The sequence below is a fragment of the Ictidomys tridecemlineatus genome, chromosome 1 (assembly GCF_052094955.1).
Source record: "Ictidomys tridecemlineatus isolate mIctTri1 chromosome 1, mIctTri1.hap1, whole genome shotgun sequence".
Lineage (NCBI taxonomy): Eukaryota > Metazoa > Chordata > Mammalia > Rodentia > Sciuridae > Ictidomys > Ictidomys tridecemlineatus.
In genome coordinates this window covers 13,073,433-13,096,368 of record NC_135477.1, presented here as the reverse complement: position 1 = coordinate 13,096,368, position 22,936 = coordinate 13,073,433, and the positions used below count along the sequence as shown (strand labels likewise).

The following is a 22,936-nucleotide window of genomic DNA, read 5'->3' as shown; positions in this document are numbered from 1 at the left end:
CATTCTTTTGTCGTCAATATCCATGATTCCCAGTGAAACTTTTGAATATGGTGACTAAAATCCAAAATCTGCAGTTTGTGGAAAGAACCACAAACGATTATTGAACTTCGCTGCATATTGAGTGACATTTGAACTGGATACACTGCTTACGTGATACTGTCACCTTATCCATTATTAACATTGCTGATGTTACTTAGATCACTGAAGGCAGATTTCCAGTCCCAAAGTGACCCCTCTTGGTAGGCCCATGTAGAAAGTAACATCTTTGCTTCTTTGTCCATCATCTTTAAGTTCTGTGTCTCCTCCTCATCAGACATGTCAGGACTGATGACACCGAGGAGATGAGGATGGGACACATCTGAGGCTTCCTGATGGGTCTCCCTGCACCCTGTGGATCTCCCCAGACCCTTCCCTCTCTGCAGTCCATATGATCTTCCTAAAAGGAGACAAATTAATGACATCTGAAGAGAAACACAGGGAGCTGTTATGGTTTGGATAGGAAGTGTTCACCCAAAGCTCCTGTGTTCGTGCAGTAATAGAAGTGAAATTATAAGATGATGATAATTATATTGGTTCATTGCAGTTGGAATGGACTAACTGGGCAGTAACTACAGGCAGGTGGGTGTGGCTGGAAGAGCAGTGTCACTGAGGGCACATCCTGGAAAAGTGTGTTTTCTCTACTGCCCCTCTCCGTCACTCTCTGCTTCCTGGGGGCCATGAGCAGAGCAGCTGTCCTCTGCCCACCCTTCCATCATGAGGTTCTGCCTCCCCTTAGGCCCAGAGCAATGGAGTCTGCTGACCATGGACTGAATCTTTGAAACCATGAACCAAATTAATGTTTCCTTCTCTAAGTTGTTCTTTTTAGGCATTTTGGTCACAGTCTCAGAAACTTAACTAACAAAATAGCCCATTTTTTCTTTCTAAAGCACAAATCAAACATCCTCTGGTGATCTGCAGGAGAGAATCCACATTCCCTAGGGAGTCTTGCAAGCTCACTCTAAGTCTGCCTTTAACCTCAGATTCATCTCCTAGAACATTCCTTCTGGAACTTCATATTCCAGCCCTGTCCCCCAGGAGGCTCTTGATCTCAGATACTAATGGACACTTGCACACTTTCTCTTCCTAGAATGTTCTTTTTCTGTTTTTCCATCTGTTTAATTCCTATTTTTTCAGGAGGGGGGATTTGTTTCGCAGTACTTGGGATTGGATTGAGGGGTGCTCTATCACTGAGTTAAGTTGTGCAGCCTGTCCTCAAACTTGTAATCCTCCTGCCTCAGTCTGCCAAGTAGCTAGGATTACGAGAGTATGCCATGGTGTCCAACTGTTGGCTCTTAAAGAGTCATGTTGATTTCATTCATCCAGGAAGGCTTTCCTCACCTCCGTTATTCACATTGCCCAAGATTGAATTAGAGTTACAGTATCCCTCTCTGCACTCCCACCAACCCCAGAGTTTCCTCCCTCTAAACTTACCTGTCCATATGGAACTTATAGTTCCATTTTTCTGTAGATACCATTTGTAAACCACATGATATGTGCCTGGTATATGTCTGGCAATATTTAAAAATGAATATTTTTAAAAATTCACTTTACCAACAAAATGAAGCAATAAGTCTATCAAAGTCCAGCACTTAAAATTAGGCAATATCTAAACAAAAATAATAAGAAGCAATAACTTCTTCAAAGTCTAGCATTTAAAATTGGGCAATATCTAAACAAAATACCCTACACGGGGAAGGGATATCCATGCTAGGTCTTACAAGATGGGTAGGGAGATGCCAAGAGGACATGGTGGCAAAGGCACTCCAAAGAGTAGAAACAAGATAGACAAAGATCCATGGGTATGAAAATATGAGAAATTGATAATGCCTTTCTTTCCATATTTCACTAAAATACATTCAGGTTGAGCATGAAGATTTGTTCTTAGGCCATCAATATGTGTCAAGCAGGATGCTTTCTCTCTCATGAACCAAAAGCACCAACCCACACTAGCTTCTATGAGGAAATGTATTGGCTCATGCAGCCGGAAAGTCCAGAGGTCAGAATGGATTTGTTGTTGCAGCAGCTCAATGACTTTTTCTCTTTCCATGCTCTTCTGTGTCTGGTGATGCTTCTCTATCAAGGATGGTTGCCCTCCCACTTGAAGGGAGCTGCAGATCTCCTCTTTCACACTCAGTATAAGAGAGAGTGGGCATCTACCTGCCTTCCCATCTTCCTCAACATTCCCTTTCTGAGATCCCCTCTGATTGGCCAGTGGTAAGGAAAGTGCTGGTTGCCTTAAGTCAATCAGGGCCCACGCCTGGGCATGGGAGGAGGTCAGCATGCCCAGTGTGCATGGAGCAGGTGGAGAAGCAATGGATACTTAGGTGAGAACAAGAAGTTGTCCTCCTGGTTCTCCTCGTAGTGGAAGAATGGAGCTGCTGTTGGCTGAAAGGGGTAATGTTTGGGGAGGAACAGGTTTGGGAGGGAGGTCAGAATGTCAGTTTTAGTCACGTCACACTTGAGGTATTCACCAGACTTCCAGTTGGCCATGCCTAGTGGGCAGATTTATACACATGCTCAGTGTTAAGAATATAGGATTAGTTAAATAGGTAAACTTTGGCATCTTCAGTGTACAAATAACATCTTTAAAAGCCCCATATTCATCTGCAAAGAGATTGGCACAATGCTCTCCACATGTGAGTACCTAATAAATGTTTACTAGTAGCCATGAGTACCTCATGTAAATATTCTGCAGCATTAATAATAATGATGATCAATAAAATCAATGAATAAAAGTATTACTTGCAAATTTATTCAAGTGATGAAGCAAAGTTATTTAAAATAATCCAATTTAAAATACATTTACTATGAAGAATTTTCATTTTATGAAAGTTGTTGGAATCAAAACAGAGTCACTTTTATTCAGCTATAACCACAAAATAAATTGATGAAGCCAGCAGGCTATAATAACGGACTCTCATGCGTGCATGCTGATAACTAGAACTGTTCACAAGAGGCTCTGCCACAATCACAACTATGCTACCTCACACGTGAGGACATCTGTCCACCACCTGTCTGCTTTGTCTGGGACATATGCCACTCTTGCAGCCAATGATTATTGTTTCAAAATATCTCCTCATTTTGCCTTTAAGAACTTCCCCCAGATTCATCCTCCTGATAACACATAACTTTATAGCTTGTGTCTTCCTCTTTCAAAGTTCTGTATTTCCCGAGTAAATATAATTTTCTTTGAAGCATCTCTCTTTGATTATAATTTTTGGACAATTTTCATCATAATAAATTTTTTTGAAAGTCATTTTTTTCAAATGAATAATTTTTTGTCTTTTTCCATTTATTTATTTATTTTACAAATACATGGCAGATAATATATTTTGAAATATTATACATACATGGAGTATAACTTATTCTAATTAAGATCCCATTCTTATGGTTGAACATGATAGGGAGTTACACTGGCTGTGTATTCATACATGAACATCATAGGAAAGTAATGTCTGTCCGATTCATTCTATTGCCTTTCCTATTTATATCCCCCCTTCCTTCCCTTCATTCTCCTCACTCAGTTTTATTTTCATTTCTTCTTCATGGAATATTTGAGTATGTTTTGCAGTGTAATCTTTCTGGTTGTGAATTCTTTTGTTTTTCATGAAAGATTTTTTATTTTGGCAATTCTGAAGCTTAATTTTGCTGGGTGTAGTATTCTTGATTGGCATCCATTTTCTTTTAGAGCTTGGCATATATTATTCCAAGATTTCCTAGCTTTGAGGGTCTGGGTTGAGAAATCAACTATAATCTGGATTGGTTTCCCGCTAAATGTGACCTGTCATTTTTCTTTGGCAATATATTGATGGACACTGTCTATTCTGTATGTAAGATATTTTCATAATAATGTGCCTTGTTGGGGTCTGTTATAATTTTGTATATCTGGGGTACTGTAAGCCTCCTGTATCTGATTTTCCATTTCATTCTTAAAATTTGAGAAATTTTATAATATTATTTCATTGTGCATTCCTTTGTTTTGTATCTCTTAGCCTTCATCTTTCCTGCTAAATCTTCAATTGTTCTTTTCATGTTACCCCATATTTCTTGGAAGTTCTGTTCATAGTCTTTTAAAATCTTTTATTCATGGCCAGCTTTATTTTCAAGATTATATATTTTGTCTTCATTGCCTGAAACTCTGTCTTCCAAGTACTCTGGTCTACTGGTGATATTTTTCCATTGAATTTTTAATTAGGTTTATTGATTCTTTCATTTCAAGGTTTTATGTTTAATTTTCTTTTCAGAATATCTATCTCTTTATCGAAATGATCTTACATTTTCTTTGTTTTCTCTCTGATTTCACTCCTTACATCATCCTTTACCTCACAGATCAGTTTAACTATGAACATTGTAAACTCCTTCTCAAACATTTCTTTCACTGTGGTGTTGGAGGATACTGTTATTGAAGTATCTTAGTTCTGGGTGGGTGATTTATTCCCTTGCTTTTTCATGTTGTTTGTGTGGATCTGAGGCAGTAAAGTTTCTACCCTGTGTAAGTATAGTGTCCCTTAAGGTTTCCAGAACCTCACCATTTAGGAGGAGACAAAGAATAACAACAACCAAAGCAAACAATATACAGCATTAAACCAAATATTTCCTGCTATGACATCTACAATATTAGTTGTCACAATAAACAGAAATGATGTGATTAGTTATCACCCACAGTCATAATAGTAAGTTTGCAAATGGGTTTGTAGTTTTGAATGGTGAGCAGGGAGAGAACAGAAGTGTTGTAGAGTGTGAAGATTATGGAGGAAGGGGAGAAAAAATAGCAGTAAAAAATTAAAGGAAGAGTGAAAGAGAGAATAATAGGGATTGGCCATCAACAGAAGAAAAGAGAAAAAGGGAAACAGATAAGTGAGAGAAAAAATATAGAAAGTAAAAAATTTTAAAGTTAAAAATAAAAATAAAAAATTCAAAGCAAAACCAAAATATAATTGGTTCCATGTTCCAAGTTGTATGTTTTCTCTCATATGTGGGAACTAGGGAGGAAAGGGGAAAGGAAAGGTTAGGGGGTGGATCTCATAAAAATTGAAGGGAAGCCAGTAGAGGAAAGAGACCGAAAAGGAGGAGAGAAAGGAGAGGGTAAATAAATAACAATGAGTCCTACCATTATAAAGCACCAATAAAAATACAGCAGGGAGAACGGTGCCTCCTCACACTTCCCAGCCCCCAAATCTACTCTGAGGATAAAGGGAAATAAAGCCTATAGAGTGCTCATTTGTAAATTACCCTTTTCATTAATTCACAACCATTTTAATGTTGGGTTCTAAAAGTTGGGAGTAGAGCAGTGGCCCAAACAGGTGAAGTCTCTGTCCTCTTGGCAGTACATTCTAAATGGGAAAAACACAACTGCTAATAACTAGGCTGATAAATAAGGAAGATCATGATAATTTGGGTCAATTGATCTGAAGGAAACAAGGTACTGTGGACAGGGGTCTGGGACCAGCCAGTGGCTACAGTGGAAGGGCCTTAGCAATGAAAAGTAAAGACCTCATTGATGAGATGACTTGTAAATTAATTTTTGAATGACAGAAAAGAGCCAACCCAGTGAAGGTCTAGAGTTCAGAGTTTTGGGCTGTAAATGCAGAAGCCCCAAGGTGGGAAGGACTTGGTCCCTTGATTGGACGTCAGCATGGCCACTTATAAAGAGTGAAAAGAAAAACAGTAGAAAAGATATCCAAGAATCAGATGGACCTCAGACATCTCCAGCCAACCAACCTCCTTGTTGATCCACCACTAGGCTCCCACAAGTCTCTTCTAGTGTCAAGCAGGCTATGCCAAAGGAAAACCTAAATGCCTTTGACTTCACCACAATCTACAATTCTCTAGCACATTCCCAGACTACAGGAGCTGACTTCCAAAGCTTCAACACATCACTAGACTGGTCAACCAGATGGCTCAGTCCTGGCTGAGTTTAGGAGAAGTCTATATTCTTTTTTTTTCATGGTTGGTATAATTTTTTTCTGCATTACAATTTTTATTACACATACAAAGCACAATTTGTCATATCTCTGGTTGTATACAAAGTATATTCACACCAATTTGTGTCTTCATACTTGTACTTTGGATAATAATGATCATCACATTCCACCATCATTTCTAACACCAAGCTCCTCCTTCCCCTTCCCACCCCTCTGCCTTATCTAGAGTTCATCTATTCCTCCCATGCTCCCCTTCCCTACCCCACTATGAATCGGCCTCCTTATATCAGAGAAAACATCTGGCATTTGGTTTTTTGGGATTGGCTAACTTCACTTAGCATTATCTTCTCTAACTCCATACATTTACCTGCAAATGCCATGATTTTATTCTCTTTTATGGCTGAGTAATATTCCCTTGTGTATATATGCCACATTTTTTAATCCATTCATCTATTGAAGGGCATCTATGTTGGTTCCACAGTTTAGCTATTGTGAATTGAGCTGTTATATACATTCATGTGGCTGTGTCCCTGTAGTATGCTGTTTTTAAGTCCTTTGGGAATAGACCAAGGAATGGGATAGCTGGGTCAAATGGTAGTTCCGTTCCCAATTTTCCAAGAAATATCCATACTGCTTTCCATATTGGCTGCACCAACTTGCAGCCCCACCAGCAACATATGAGTGAGCCTTCTGGGAAGTCTATTTTCTACTGTGACTTATTCTACTTATTCTACGTAAGCACCTCCCTTCCTCTATGTGATTGAGGCTCAACAGATCTTGTTGATGACTTGCTCAGCATAACAAGTTGTTCAGTATTCAAGAACTCTTTATTTCACTCTGTGCAGCCTGGATCCAAATCCCACCTCTTTGCCCATTGCCTGTATGACTTTGTAGGAAATTTATTTCTCTCTTTTTGGGGGTCTCCATTTCCACATCTGTAAAGGGAGACCAGTACTCACCCCGTGTGTCTGCTCTTGCACTTAAATTAGGTAATGCAACTAAAGGGTATGGAACTCTGGCTGTATTTGGTGAGCCTTAGGGACTGTGGCTGCTCTGCTCTTCATTACTCTGGGGAAAGTTCTTTTCATTTTCTTAACAGAAAGGCCCTTAAGCCTGCCCGCCCCCTCCACACAGTGTTCAAGCTATTCAGAAGTGCGACATTTGACATTGAGGCATATTTAACTTGGGGGTGAGGAGGGTACCCGCAGTGTTTGCCCTGGGGAGGCTTATCTTTCTTGTGTGTGAACTGGCCAGGCTGCACACAGATGGGCAGATCTGTGGGTGAAGCATGATGGCCTCACAGGGGCTGCGACTTTCCTTCAGGTGTTCAGTCTGTAGGACCTGGGAAAATGCAACAGATGTGACATTGGACTGCTGGTGTTGGCTTTGGGGGGCTCTAACTATTCAAATTATAATGAGACCATACCATGATTGCTGTTGTTTTTAACCATTATGATTCAGATTGTTTCCTTGCCTAGTGATAGTTAACCGGTAGTAGTGGGGAGACTGTGGGGCCATTGTGAGGGCTGACGAATCTGTCTCCAGAGTATGTGCCCAGGTGTTGCCAGTCTGCCAGAGAGAGAAAGAAGGCAGGTGGGGCAGGGGGGGGGGATTTTCTTAGACACTTTTCTTTGCTTTCAGCTATGTGGGGGCATTTCCTTCCATTCTGGTGGAGACCGACCACCCTGAGTTTTTAGGGTTTGCTGCTTGTAAACGACTTGGTGATGAAATAGAAAATAGAAAAACAGGACCTATGGGATGCACAGGTCCTTGCAAAGCTGCAGAGGCACAAAGTTGGTGACTTTCCTCCCCCTTTCATCAAGTATTCTTCCATCTTCTCAGACTTGTGGGAAGACTGGCCGCCATTACTAATCTCGTTTTGTGTATTTGAACAGATATAAATATTAAGTACACACGGCATGTGCTATCATCACATGGGGACCTGCTTCAGAGCATGCCCTCTGCCCTGTTTCTTGTCCAAATGATAAGGCTGGAGTATAAAAGACATCCCAGGGAACCCAGGGGAAGGGAGTGCCTGGATTCTCAGACAAGGTAAGCCACCTCTGCATTAGGGTCCCTCATCAGCTGAGGAGTGGAGAGTTTTTGTTCACTGCCCTGATCCTGAGTGTGGTTGAATTTATTGCAGATGATGATCTTCTGGACAGTCACACTTTTCCTGCTGGGAGCAGCCAGAGGTAAGAAATACCTCCCCTCCCCTGTGGGAGGGGCACAAGCCTGAGTTCTCAGCACTGGCCAAGGAAGCTCTAGCCCTGCTGGGCTTCAGAAACTGTAGGTTGCTGCAGGTTCCAGGAAGAGGCAAGTGGGGCGACACTGCCCAGTAGGGTGGACTGGGCAGTGTGAGGGGGACCTGCTTCAGAGCATGCCCTCTGCCCTGCCTTCATGCCCAAGGTACTGTGGCTGGAATTCTCTAGGAAAAGCATTAAACACCTGCCTGGATTAACCTACTGACTTATCAGTGCCCATTATCACATTAGTTGAATTATTATCAGAAGAGTTTGGGAGGAGACTTAGAAATCCCAAGTTTGAGATGGCAATTGTAAATGAAGGCTCCATTGGTGTCCCTGTAGAATTCATGGGGACTGGGCCAGGCCAGTTGGTGAGCACGAGGGGCCAGAAGAGAGGTAGAGGTGGTGCATTATTGTCTGCAGTCTGCCCTGAGCAGAAGAGGGACACCTGGACCCTGGCCTTTTCTCTTTAGGAAGAGAAGTTTGCTATAAGGACGTTGGGTGCTTTTCTGATTCTGAGCCTTGGGCTGGAACTGCAATCAGACCCCTGAAAATTCTCCCCTGGAGCCCTGAGAAGATCAACACCCGTTTCCTGCTCTACACCAATGAGAACCCAGACAACTTTCAGGTGAGACCTTGGTCCACTTGGCATCCCTAGGACTGAGTGAGGGGCTGTCCCACCCCATAGATCAGGAGTTTCTGATCTCTGGGTCTGTTCCCTCCACCCTACCCCCTCCCAGCCCTCAAGTTTCTCCCACCTGGACCTGGTGACTCAGAGCAAGCCTGCAGTAGATGGTGGCTTGAGTGAGAGACTGGTTCATACGTGCAGATTCTCTAGCTGCTTATGTGGTTCCGGGCTAAGCAAAGGGCTTACTGTCATCCAGCCTGACCCATGGGAAAGTAAGCCTGCAGCCACAACCCAGATCCCATGGAGGCCGGGGAGAAGGACTTGGGGAAAAGAGGTTCATGGAAGAGGTGGCTCTGCTCTAGCTGTGAAAGGCAGGGGCATCAAAACTTGCGGAGGAGGGGAGGTGGGGAATGGGCTGAGGGCCGGATCGCAGAGCCATGAAGCACTCTGCATCTGTCACAGATGCTGCAGCTCTCTGATCCATCGACCATCGAGGCATCTAATTTTCAAACGGACAGGAAGACCCGGTTCATCATCCACGGCTTCATAGACAAGGGCGATGAGAGCTGGGTGGGAGACATGTGCAAGGTAGGAGCTGGCTCTGGCCCCCGCCGGCTGCCGCTTTCCACTCACCGACTCTCCGACTCATTTTACCCAATCGCAATAGATGATTCTGATAACAGGAAACCCACGCGTATCTGTTCTCTTTGTGCACTCAAAATGCTTCTCTTCACAAACTTCAAATTCCTGTGTTTCCAGACCATTTCTGCAGCTGGAAGCAGTAGCATTTGCCATGTGAACAAATAGACCCACTCTCTCGTTTCTGGTTAAGCAAGGCTCAGTGTTTTCTGTTTTCATGTTTAGTGAGTGTATTTATGTATTTCTGCAAGTGAGGGGATTAGGTTCTTTCCTTTCAAATCTTGCCCACATCTCCTGGAGTCAGAGATGTGTTGCTGGAACTATCTACTTGAGATACGGAGACCTAAGATCTACCAAAAAGGCAGAACAGCCACAATTACATGTGAGACAGCATCTGCTGGTCAGAAGGACAGCCCCAGGGGAATCAGACAGGTTCCGTACACACGTGCACATGCACAGACACAAACGCACACCTGGACATCTGTGCACACCTGGACATAGGCACACACACGCACACACACACACAATATATATATATATATATATATATATATATATATATATATCACCTTTCTTTCTTTTCACGTGTACTTTGAGATTCAATCTAGTTTTCTGTCACCTAAGAATTTATCTCAGGAGTCTGCCTTCCACACATACATTAATAACAACATCAACTGATAGTGTCAACAGGAAAATCACAAACCCCCAAATTACTCACTGTGCATTTGGCCTTGGTTTACTGAGCTTTTAACTCTTGGCAACTTTCCTGTCATTAATCAGCATCTTCTCAATGTGGTTTATACCCCCAATTTTCCAGGTTTTTAAAAGATTCCTCAGGGTCCCGAGAAAAAGGAAAAAGGAAAAGAAATCTCGGCATGTCTCTGCATATGTGATCACACGTGTTTGTAACATATGTGTGAAACAGTTCCATGTGAATTTTAAATTTATATTTCTAAGTTGATCATGTGACTGCCTGGCAGAACTCTTGAGGACATATCAGTTCCTTTGACATCTGGGGAGCTTTTCTTTCAGAATTTTTTGATCTCTTTTAATCAGTAAATTTCTTTATTTTTTTATTTTAAAGTCTGAAGTATTTTCCCCCAGGAAATTCTGTGTCATCTTGACTGTAAAGAGAGAAGCCTCTCTCCCACTTTAACGTTCAAGAGATGTCCAGTAGGCTGAGGTGTCACCAAGAGGCGAGAGGACCCCTCGAATCCATAAGGTCATTTAGACACCAGCCCACTGGAGACTGTCCTTGAGACTTTCTTTTTTAAAAAACAGGACACTTCAGCGAGTGCAGTGGTGCACACCTATAATCTCAGTGATTTTGGAGGCTGAGGCAGGAGGATTGCAAGTTTGAGACCAATTTTAGCAACTCAGTGAAGCCCTAAGCAACTTAGGGAGACCCAGTCTCAAAATAAAAAAATAAAAAGGGCTGGAGATGCGGCTCAAGTGTTGAGTGCCCCTGGGTTACATCTCCAATAACCCCAATCCCTCAAAAAACAGAACTCTTTGAAGGATGCAATTGTTTTATCCCACCTGATAGATGTTGCCTGAATTTGATTGAAGAAACAAGAAAGTGCCCAACTTTTAATTAACCTGCAAGCTAGAGAGGAAACCACTTGCCCTTCTCCTAAGGTGCACCCTGGGGTCAGCCCCTGCTGGACTGTAGGATCTCTGACAAAGTCTAGGTCATGGCAGTGCCCCAAGTAGGAGAAGACAGAGTGGCCCTTTCTGAGCCCCAGTGGAAGGGATTTCCTGAGTCCCCGTGATAACACCTGGCCTCTCCCCAACACCAGAACATGTTCAAGGTGGAGGAGGTGAACTGCATCTGTGTGGACTGGAAGAAGGGCTCCCAAACCACCTACACACAGGCTGCCAACAACGCGCGCGTGGTGGGCGCCCAGGTGGCCCTGATGCTTGGCATCCTGTCGGTGAGTCGGCAGCGGGGGAAGCAGGGCTGCTGGTCTCTGTTGAGCCAAGGAGCAACTGGGAGCTACAAAGAAGTGGTGTTTGTCTCAGGGTCTTGTTTTTGGAACTCTGACTATTGCCTCAATGACACACCAGGGAAAGAAAAAATAACAGCTAACACTTAGTAGGCGGGGGGCTTTGATTATCATCTTCAGTTTGCAGGTAAGGAAACTGAGGCCTAGAAAGGTTAACTAGTTTGCCCCCCAAAAATTATAGAGCAGATAAATAGAAGAGTTTCCGTTGGGGTTCAGACTACCAGCACCAGGGGCCACCCTTGACACAGTTAGGCTCTATTTGGAGGAAAACATAGCGTGACCAGGGAAAACCAAACAGAGCCAAACGCCAAGTGTGCAGTTGGCAAGCTCCAAACGTGTCGGCCTGTGAATGTGGATCCTATTGATTCTGGGAAATTTCTTCTGCCATAATCATTCCAGTTGTTTCTTCCTACCCTGGTCTTTCATTGTAGCTAATTTTTTACACCTTTCATTCTTTAAATTAATTCAGTAATTCTTCATGATATTTTCTACACAAGGCCAAGGTTCCCGTCATTTCCGTCTTATAGCTAACAAGTCTACAGAAGAACCAGTTGGTTCTAGCTATTTCTGCACCCCTGCAGAAATCAAAAACCGGGGTGTTGGTACAAGAGGCATTGCAGACCAATCAGTGAGAGGCATCGGGTGAATATCCTCGAGGCCAGCCTGTGCAAACACCTTAGAGATTTATTGGCTTTGTTTGTTGCGCTCATGATTTTTGGAGGATGGTGTCCGGAGCGTGAAAGGAGGTAATCGAGACAGATGAGGTCCCAGGCCCACAAGGAGCTTCAGGGAAGATTTGCAGTGACAGTCGTGTGAGCTATTGGAGATGGGGACAGCGTGGGCCTTCTGGGAGTCCATGAGACAGGGAAGCCAGAGTGGTGTGGGGGTGTTGAGACTCCTAAGTGGGGAGCTGAAGGCTATTTGATGTTGGCTGGGGCGGCTGAGCAGGGGGCTGGGAAAAAATGGGACTAACCAGGCCCAGAGGTGGGGGGTGGGATGTACTTGAGGGCCTGGAAACTCATCAAAGGGTTTGGTTAGAGAAGAGGCTAGAAAAATAGCTGATGAGTCAGGAAAGCTCAGAGGCTCTTCATGATAAGATGGGGCTCAATCCCAAGGGCAGGGGGAGGCATGGCAGGATTCCAGCAGAATAGTATCACCATCAGGTGGGCATGTTAGCAAAACCAGAGCACAAAAACGCCCTGAAAATAACCCCCCCACACTCTCCAGACGAACTACAGCTACTCACCTTCTCAAGTCCACCTCATCGGCCACAGCCTGGGAGCCCACGTGGCGGGAGAGGCTGGGAGCAGGACCCCAGGCCTGGGCAGGATTACTGGTAAGGTCCCTATTGAGGCCCCAGGGTTTGTCCTTGGTAGCCCAGAATGTGGTCACAATCTGCAACCCATCTTAGAGCCACCCAGAAGGAAGGTGTCCCCTACAGCATGGCCGGGCTGGGTGGAGCCTGCACCGATCATTTTAGGAAGTCCCCAAGAAGCTCACGGGCCATCTTGGTGGCAAGGATGGTGGTGGTCCTGTTCCCCTTTGCTTCTTCTACCTCCATCCTGGCCCCTCCTCTGTACGTCCAAGTTCAGCCACTGGACACCCAGGAAAATACATAATAAGGCTAGTATGAGTATTTGCAAAATAGGATTTTAAAGGAAACACATTATCACCCTTTTCACCTTTTCTTGGAAGTCCAGGGCAGAGTAGAATCTGAAAATTGTTTTCCACTTTCTCTGCTGATAAAAAATTTCTCAGTCACCATCATTGTCAAAGCATCCTTTAAACCCTAGGAAAATCCTTGAATTATAGCCACAACAAAATATGTTCATACAATACAATAATATTAGTGCTATTATAATGATTTTGGAAAGCACAAATTCAGTGCCTGATTCTCCCCAATCCTGCACACTGTGCTTGACATTTCTTATTTAATTCTCAGAACTAAAGCAATGGGCCCAGGAAGCCCTATCTTTATAAGAAACATCCCCTTTTCTATCAGTAGATGGCCATGTTCATGTACATACCTTTTCAGCTGCTCTGATCAAAATTTCAAAAAACTACTAAGAAATCCAGGATCCCTGCCAAGAAGGAAATACAGTCAAAAGGAAATAATAACAACTAATGTTAATATCAGCTAGTATTAATTAATATTATTAACTAATATTAAATTATTAAATTAAATTAATACTAAATAAATATTAAATTAATATTAACTAATATTAAACGCCCATGTCTACAAACAGGCACAGTGCTAAATGCTATGTACTAATTTACTTAATCTATAACAACTATATCAAATAGATGCCGTGTTACCTTCATTATATCAAATGGACAAACTTACAAAACAAAAGGTTGGGTATTCTGCTCAAGGTCATATAACTTGCCCCAAAAATAGGAATTTGGAGCCAGGCAACCTAGCTCTAGAATCCTTGTTCAAACAAAATCTAAATTTCTTTACTCATCTGCACGCCTCTGTACTAGCCACCAGAATTCTCTTACAATGAGCAACATTGGAACTTTGTGTCTCCATATTCAGTACTCAGAGCCACAACACTGCACCACCTCAGAATGTGCCGCCCTTTGAGTTGGGCAGCATATAGCCTAGGCAACTGGATACTTCTGTCCTTCTGGTGCCAACAGTCAGGACTGTTGTTCTACACTGCTGCCATCTCTTTCAGGACTGGATCCCGTGGAAGCAAGTTTCGAGGGCACTCCTGAGGAGGTTCGACTTGACCCTTCGGATGCTGCCTTTGTGGATGTGATTCACACAGACGCAGCACCCTTGATCCCATTCCTGGGTGAGTCCCGCAGTGCTCCTGCTGCAATCCTGTGCGACTGTGTCTGAACCACAAGAGCCCTGCTTTACCAAAGGCATGTTGCTGTTCCAAACATCACAGGTTTTGGAACAAACCAAATGGTGGGTCACCTTGACTTCTTCCCCAATGGAGGAGAGAACATGCCGGGGTGCAAGAAGAATGCCCTGTCACAGATCGTGGACCTCGACGGCATCTGGTCAGGTAACATCATGGAGGGGACATAGGTAGGGGTAGTGTCAGGGAGGACATCCCTTCCTTCCCTGGGGTGAGCAGCACCTGCCATTGGAAATACAAGCAATGAAAACACGTCTTCCTTAAGAATATGCAACCCCTGCTTCTGGACCTGATTTCTGAAGAATAGAGCATATCTTTGTTGGAGTTCAGCTCTACTGTTTTCTATTTCCTTAAAATGTTGTCATAGATGTCCTTGAATGCACAAGCAACAAAGAACTACAAAACTGTTGGTTAAAGTTGTAGCTCCAAGAATCCGCGGGGAGCTGCAGAGCTTGAAAAGGAAATGTTATATCAGTAAACATCCTTTGTACACCTAAGAGAATTTTCCTGCATGCTCTGTCTTGGGAGTTAGTGATATGGTTCAAACTTATCTCACCTCAATATAGTAGCCATGGCTTCCATGACAAAGCCATTAGCACCATGAAAGTCACTGAAGCAGTCACAGCAAGGAGGCTGGAGGAGACCCATCTCTCCGCATTGACTAAACATAACTGGCATGAAGGGCATCTTTCAGATACTGCTCTGACCCTCTATCTAATGAGCTCAAAGGACAATGACCAGGTACACTTTTCATCCAAACTCATCATCCAGTGTCACTATCCAGGTTAAAACTTTTAATGGTCTGACCAAATCTATTGAGTATAGATTTTTATTGAATTTGCTCAAAATGGTTTGGATGTCTTCAAGGCGTATATTAAGATAGGACATATGAGGGTTTCCATGGAAAAGAGTGGCCCAGACTCTTTTATCAGTAATAGCCAAGCAAGTCCAGGCCAGGTCTTGAAAGTGTGCTGTGACATGTGTCCCTTGGCATGAGTCACAGGGAATAAGATGGTGTGGAGAGGATGCGTAGATAAAGCCACCCAAAGCCACCCAACCATCCCTTTTATTCGTGTAAGTGCTGGTTTTGTCACTTCTGGGAAGTCACATCACATCTGGATGTGTCTTTGCAGACTTCCAACCTGATCCTGGGACACAGAATGGCACAGAGGTTAGAGGGACGGCTCAAGCACCCGATGGGCTTGGGTTTCATCACAGTAATCTCACTTACCCTGGCAGCTTGTGAATCAGAGGCTGTAACCTGTAGCTATTTCTGTAACAGGCACAATTGGTGCCGTTCCTAGGAAAGGTGAGGTTCCATGGACAATGCCTTTAAAGTGATCAGAGCATTGCCCAGTCACCCAAGTTCCCTCTACATGTTCACTGCCATTGTGTGACTGAACTGAAGTTCTGAAACTGTGGTCCTACTTTGGAACCATTCCACTTGTCAAGAGCACCGTAGAATCTGTCACAGCCCGCCCCCATCCACCTGTACAGACTCACTCCTTTTCCTCCCCAGGAACCCGGGACTTTGTGGCTTGCAATCACCTAAGAAGCTACAAGTATTACTTGGACAGCATCCTCAGCCCTGATGGGTTCACTGCGTACCCTTGCACCTCCTACAAGGCCTTCGAGTCTGTAAGCTCCTGTTCTCTGTGACCTGGGCACTGGCCCACGGTGGGCCTGTGGCCTGCTTTGTTGAGGGTTTGCAGTGCTTCTCGTGGCATGTTTGCATTTCCCCTCGAGTTCGTGGTCCTGCAGGGTGAAGGAGGGGGGAAAGACTCTAGGCAGGAAGTGGCAAAGACTTAGAGCAGATGAGTCATATGGGAGAGGAAGACCCCTCGGGAGGTCAGAGAAGAGCAGACCTGGTCCACATAGTCTAGAAAGGCTCCAGCAGGAGGCCACTTTGGCTCTGACTTGCGAGATGACAGAGATTAGAAGGAAGAGGGGCCGAATTTCTAGGGAGGGCAGAGAAAGCATAGAGGACCTTGAGAGAGGAGCCAGCCACTCACCCACAGGAAGGGAAGGCAGTGCTGGGGGCCATGTGCCAGGAGGCCACAGGGAGAGACGGAAGAAAGCACCCCCTGGAGCCTGCCTATTCTGGCTCCCCAGGGCCACTGTGAGCATCCCTCCCAGCTCTGTGTCATCATGGCTGCAGGCTGAAATTGACCAGGACCAGAGTTTTTACACCATCAAAACTGGTAAATGCTACAATCAGGACTTTTTGTCCTGGAAACCAGCTTCTAATCACTCACCAGCCTGCTCCTCTACAGAAAGTGGCTGATTGAGCCTGGGCCCAAGGCCTCCATGCTTTTTAAAGCTCCCCAAATCAATCTAGTGTGCTGGGCCTCAGGGCTGGGAATCCAGTCAGAGATGGAGGCAGTTCAGAGCTCATCTCCTCCATCCTCTTTCCTGTTACAAATGAGGACCCGGGGGCTGTAGGGAAATTGAGCATCACTCTCCCAGCTGGTCTGGTCCTAAGAAGATGAATTCTGTCTCCTCACAATAGAACAAGTGCTTCCCCTGCCCAGATCAAGGGTGCCCGCAGATGGGTCACTATGCTGATAAATTTGCTGGCAAGACGAGTGCAGAGCAGCAGAAATTCTTTCTGAACACAGGCGATGCCAAGAATTTTGCACGTAAGTTGCCCTTGACTATTTGCCCAGGTAAAGAAAGTGTCGTTTCTGTTACAAATGGAGTCACATGGGAGAGGAAGACTCCTCGGGAGGTCAGAGACCTCCTAAAATATGTGTGGCTCATCTTAAACATCTTCAAAAAGATGCATCCATTCAAACTATCCCATATGAGACTCAGCTATGGCATGAAATGGGTGGTGGCCAACAGTATGATTGATGGGATTAAGGCAGTTGGCCTGGCTTTGCGATCAACTCCCTGAATTTTCACCACTCCACCCACAGTGTACCCTCCTTTTCCCTTTTAAGATCATGTCAAACACACCTAAACAGCAAACTCATTTGGTAGTAGCTCTTTGCCAGATTGAATGGGCCCCTTAAGAAGTCTACCTGCAATCTCCCTGACTTCCCCCATCTGTCTATGCAGCCCTGATGCCTAGAGGCTGCTTCTCCAGTGGAATGGGGAGTGGGGTCCAGGATGATTTCTTTCCAAAGCATGCTGAATGGACTAGAATGTAGGGTAGAGGTCAAGTGTGTGCCACTTTCTGACAACCTGCCCTGACAGCTCCATAAGGTGTTGCCAAAAAAAAAACAGATTGTGTTTTATGTAAATATAGTATTTATAATATTAAGGCAAAATTCATCCTTTTAGTGCAAGGTTCTATGCATTTTGACAAATGAGTAGATGTGTAACTACTTCAACTATCAAGACGCACATGGTCATCATTTTGTAAGACACTGACTAATCAAGCCTTCTACCAGTGTAGTGATGCACAAAATACTTGCTCATATTTTAACAACAAAGTAAGCATTCGAGAACCTTGCACTTATTCCTTAACCAACAGTTATTTATGGACCACAGATATGGACCACTAGACCCCTGTAGATGTGGGGATGAGCAGGACACTCCACTCACAAAATTTATAATCCATCAGAGAAGATGAAAACTGAGCAGCTACAGTGGTGTTGGGCTTGGAGGGTTGCTGCTGTAGCCTTAAGGGCAGGGGAGCTGGCCCTAACCAGAGGGCAGGACAGGGGCAATGTCTCTGAGGACATAAAAGATGCAGAGGAGTTAGACACAGGTATGTATCTGTGTATTTATATACATATGTGTGTTCGTGTAGGGGTGTGGTTATGGTGTATCACTGTGTGTATGGAGTGTGTGTATGTTTATATTTTAGTGTATATTGAGTGTGTGTTTGTGTGTGTGTGTGTAACTGTATAGTTTACATGAATCTGTGTGTGTGTGTGTGTGTGTGTGTGTGTGTGTGTGTGCAGGTATATATGTGCCCTTGGATGGTACTCTGTGCATCTACTCAGTGCTGGAGGCTTCCTGGGGCCTGGAGAATACAAAGATGAGACACAGAGCTGGCCTCAAGGGCTCTGCAGTCTGTGCTCCTGAGCAACCTTCCCACATGTGACTTGGACCCTAGTTCCTTTCCCACCTTGACCCACAGCCCGGCAACTCTAGCGTGGAGCTGTCCCGCAGAGCTTTCTGCGATGATGGGTGTGTTCTGCCCTGTGGGATCCAGAAGCCATTCACCCACCTGGCAACTTAGCACCTGAGGATGCAGCCAGTGAGCCTGAGAACTAAAATTTTAATTTAATTATAATTTTAGTTTTCATGAAGCAGCTACCTGTGTCTAGTGACCACCTTCCTGGGTGGAGCAGGTCTGGAGGGGGCCACTACTGAATGCATACTCCCTTTGAGGCCTAGTTTGAAGTGTGCACTAATAAATAGAATTGCTCATGCTTCCATGCCTCTGTGTAAGGATTAGGGCAGGATCTGGGATTTGGGTCACCTGTTTTGGGTGAAAAAAATCAAACCCTCCCATGCTCTGTGCAGGCTGGAGATACGGGGTTTCTGTAACACTGTCTGGAAGAACAATCACTGGTGAGGTCAAAGTGGCTTTGTTTGGAGATAAGGGAAACACTCGCCAGTATGACGTCTTCAGGTAACCCTGCTTAATGCCTCATCTCATTCTGTGCTACACGCGGCCTTCACACCTGCTCCCAAACACTGTCATCTCATTCTATATCCATGGGTTTTACTTTATGTACTGAAGTTAACCTCAGACTTCTGCTAATGATTTTAATTTTCTCTAAACATAGCATTTAGTTCTCTCTCTTAATAGGGACAAATTTAAAAAATAATAATAAATTTAAATTACCCCAGAGATCCTGTTCTCTGATTAGCATAATAACACAATGTTAAATTAAGTGGCTAATTTATTACAATATAAATAATTCTTCTAGAAAAAAAAATAATATGAAGAAATTAAATCATTTTCTATAGGAAACTTTTGAAGAGAAATTAACCTGAGTTTGAGAAACAATCTTTAAGTAGCGGTTTGAGGCTTCTGGCATATAGTCAGGTTTTGCATTTCTCCACCCTTTATTTGTAAGCTAATTTGGAAGGAGACTTTTATTTTTATTGGTGCGTTATAATAATACATAATTGTGGGATGCATTATGCTATATTTGTACATGCAGGTAACATAATTTGATCAATCTCATTCCTAAAGACTGTTATTAATCTGAGGTAAAGAAAAGACTTTAGCATGACTGTCCCTGGCCATTACAGTGCACTTCCATGAATAGCTTCTACTTCTCGTCTCAAGGGGGATCATCATGCCAGGCTCTACCCACTCCAAGGTGTTCGATGCAGAGCTCGATGTCGGAACGATTGAGAAAGTCAAGTTTCTTTGGAATAACCACGTGGTGAACCCGACCTTCCCCAGAGTGGGTGCAGCCAAGATCACTGTGCAAAAGGGAGAGGAGAAGACAGTGTATGTACCTTTGCTGGCTGTGTCTCAGGGTGTGCCAAGGGTCATGTCTTTGATGGGAACTCACCCCCAGAAAGTCAGGTGTGGTCTGGCCAGAAAGGCCAAGGAAATCTGCCCATCTGCAGCACTTTCTCCCCAGCAAACAACAGCTGCCAAGAGCAGGAGGCATTTCTGTTGGACGCACAGCACAGGGATTCTTGGCACGGAATTGCCTGTGGCAATATGGCAGACAGCATCCAGCCTTCATGGAAAAATAAGAAAGTTAAACAAGGAAATCATTTCTAAAGGGTAAAAGGTCCTAAGTGTGAAGGGACAAGCAGCTACATTTTGAAGAGGAGAGGACAAGTGACCTTTCAGGATAGACGAAGGAAAAAGAAATCAGTTTTAAGGAAAGATAATAGAAAGTTTTGAGCTCCAACAGGAGAGCACTGAGATGGCAGGACTTGAGGAGTGGAATCTGACCTGAGCCCCCTTGCTGTGTGCCTGGATGGGCACAGGGCCTAGGCTAGAAAGAGAAGGCAGTTGGTGTCCCTCTGAGAGGGACACAGAAAAGCTGACCCCAAGTCTGGCCAGCAGGACATTCCTGGTATGGCTTTGTGGGAAGGGAACCTGAATTCTCAATTGTGACCTTGAAGCTGGGGAGTTAGAGGGGGCCACCAAAGACAGGGCCCTAGGAATGTCACTCCCCCAGGTGGGAAGGGAGAATTGGCAGATTGGCCCTGGCGTAGACACATGTGTCATCAAGATGGATGACCTCTGAGGTCCTTCCTGTCTCCACGAGGTGGGAGGACAGAGAGGCTGGCCCAGCAGGAGAGCCAGCAGAACCAGAAGTCCTCTCAGCTGGAGCGCAGCAAGGAGGTGGCAGGCCTGGCTCTTGGGGGCCCCCAGCTCAGGTAGCAGACCCAGCCCAGGGCTCCCCTGTCAGTCCCACTGGAGGACACAGCTCTAAAGTCAGTTCCAGGGTCATTTTGGGTGTGTCCCATGGCCTGCATCCTGCGACAGTGTGGCTAAAAGTATCGGAAGAAGGTGGCATAATTGGAATATTGAAAATGAGAGGTACTTTCAGGAAATTTCCCACAGGTAAGAAATATGAGACCAGGGCCCGGAAGCTTCCAGGTTGATAAGCAGCAGGGCCCAGCAGCGTCCAGGTTAATAAGGAAAGACCAAGGCCTATTATCTATCTATGGATGAAACAGATGTAGCTGAGTTCACCCCTGAAACCCTGTACCCATGGGCTGCCCCTGAGCCCTCCCATAGCTGAGTCCATCCTCTGCAATGGACCTAGAGAGAATCTTTGGAGAAGCCGGATGTCAGATACCAGGCTTTTAAAATATAGAAAGTTCAGCAACAGCTTCAAACCTCACCAACTACCTTAGGGAATAAAAGACTCGCAATTAGTCAAGTTTTTCAGATTATTTGGTGGTATGAAAATAACCACCAATGTTTTCTTAAGTAGCACTGATAATTGCAAAGTTAAAGAAAATCAAGATTTGGCTCCCCCTCAGATGCTTTAGTCACCTGGAGAAGGTTTCCAGGGCTGCCCTGAAGACTAGAATTCCCTCCAGGGGCAGGAGACCAAAAGAGGAAAGTAGTTCTCCCCTTCTTCGCTTCTCCAGCCCCCTTATCCATGTCAATGGGTCTCGGGGCTGAAGGCCTGAGCCTGCCCTCAAGGAGTTCACAGTTCAGCTGTGGAGAAAAACCAGACTTAAGGCGCACGTGAAAGTTTATGTGACTCACCATGAGGGGCCCATGTGGAAGTGGCCCCCCAAGGCGGAAGTGTGGGAGGAGGGGCCCACCAGGCTGGGGAGATGTAGGGGGAGGGAGAGGAAGGGCAGGGAGAGGAAGTTCCAGGAGCAGGAACAGGTGTGCACAGGGCAGGAGGCGGCCAGGCCCTGATGACAGGGCTCAAGGTGCAGGAAGCCAGGTTAAGGCTTCTAGGAAAAACAAATCCAGAAGAGAACACGGCAGCGTGTCAGGAGGACAGGAGAGGAAGTGGGACAAAGCTTCAGAGCTCAGAGGTGGTGAGCCACAGCGAGGCCCTCAGTCCTTGAATAACCGTGACTTATATCTGCCTTGTGTGGGTGCTCGTCAGAACGCCTTTCACATTCATTGTCAGGGGATATTGTCAGGGGATTCTCGACAATTGCATGAGGGAGCCTCTTCTGTAAGGAGAATAGCTTCAAGTGACAAGCTGCATCTGTGATAGGAGATGGAAGGGGCGTGGGAAACAGGAGAAAGCAGGCCAAGGTCAAGGGAGGCTTGACATGGGACCTGCTGTAGCAAGTCAGGACTGGCATCAGGTGGGCTGTATTTGTCTCTTGGTTCTTCCTCTTACTAAGAGCTCTCTGTGCCTCAGTTTCCTCTCCCTAAAGCAGAACTCATGACCAGACCTCCTCAACGTGTGGTGAGGGTGGAGTTCACACATGGGGATTGTTCAGTGTTGTTACAGCTATGAGAGTAAGGCAGTGTATGGTATCCACCCTCACCCCAGATGGTCCCTAGAGGGAAGTGTCCCCTTGAAACCAGGCCACTGCATTCACAGAGGACCTGTGAGATTTAGAGAAGGGAGGGGTGCCGCCTCCAGGAGCCACAGTCCTGACACCTGAAGGTCCAGCCTCAGGGACATTCCAGGGTGACAGCAGGCCTGGTCCTGGGCCTGGTGGGCCTCTCAGACTGGAAGCCCGCGTGCCTGGCTCCTCGCATCTGAACTGTGAATCAGCAGCAACCTTTGATGAACAACTGAGGACACCCCAACATTTAACAAGCATTCATTTTTCTCCACAGGTACAACTTCTGTAGCGAAGAAACTGTGAAAGAAGATGTTCTGCTCACTCTCACGCCCTGTGAAACTCCAGACACACTGTAATCCCGTGTTAACACCAATAAAACCCTCTGCTGCCTCTGTCAGTGCACAGCGCCTGTCTCAGACATCAAAAATCTCTTGAGCACTTCTGCGTACTTGGGTCTCTTGCCGTTGACTTGGATCCCACACCACCATTTCCCCCACCTTCTCGGTCCCCGTGCTCACTGTCTTCCTTTCCCTGAGGGGATGGAGATTAGCAGCACACACAGACAGTGATGGGGGTGTCCTGTCCAAGCCCAGCTGGGCCAGGCCAACAGGTAGGTTGTAGACAGGCCAAAGGATATGCCCAGAGACAGCGT

General features: G+C 45.1%; 1 protein-coding gene across 1 annotated transcript; it reads left to right on the top strand.

Moving 5' to 3' along the window:
- Nucleotides 1-8,112: 8,112 nt before the first annotated feature.
- Nucleotides 8,113-22,681, top strand: LOC101971183 (inactive pancreatic lipase-related protein 1). The gene is made up of 12 exons (XM_005320699.4): nt 8,113-8,158; nt 8,683-8,837; nt 9,300-9,425; nt 11,276-11,410; nt 12,710-12,818; nt 14,164-14,283; nt 14,383-14,502; nt 15,875-15,993; nt 16,865-16,994; nt 18,835-18,943; nt 19,610-19,777; nt 22,559-22,681. Exons 1-12 carry the CDS (start codon nt 8,113-8,115, stop codon nt 22,638-22,640), a joined length of 1,419 nt encoding a protein of 472 aa, XP_005320756.2. The 3' UTR covers nt 22,641-22,681.
- The last annotated feature ends 255 nt before the right edge of the window (nt 22,682-22,936 follow it).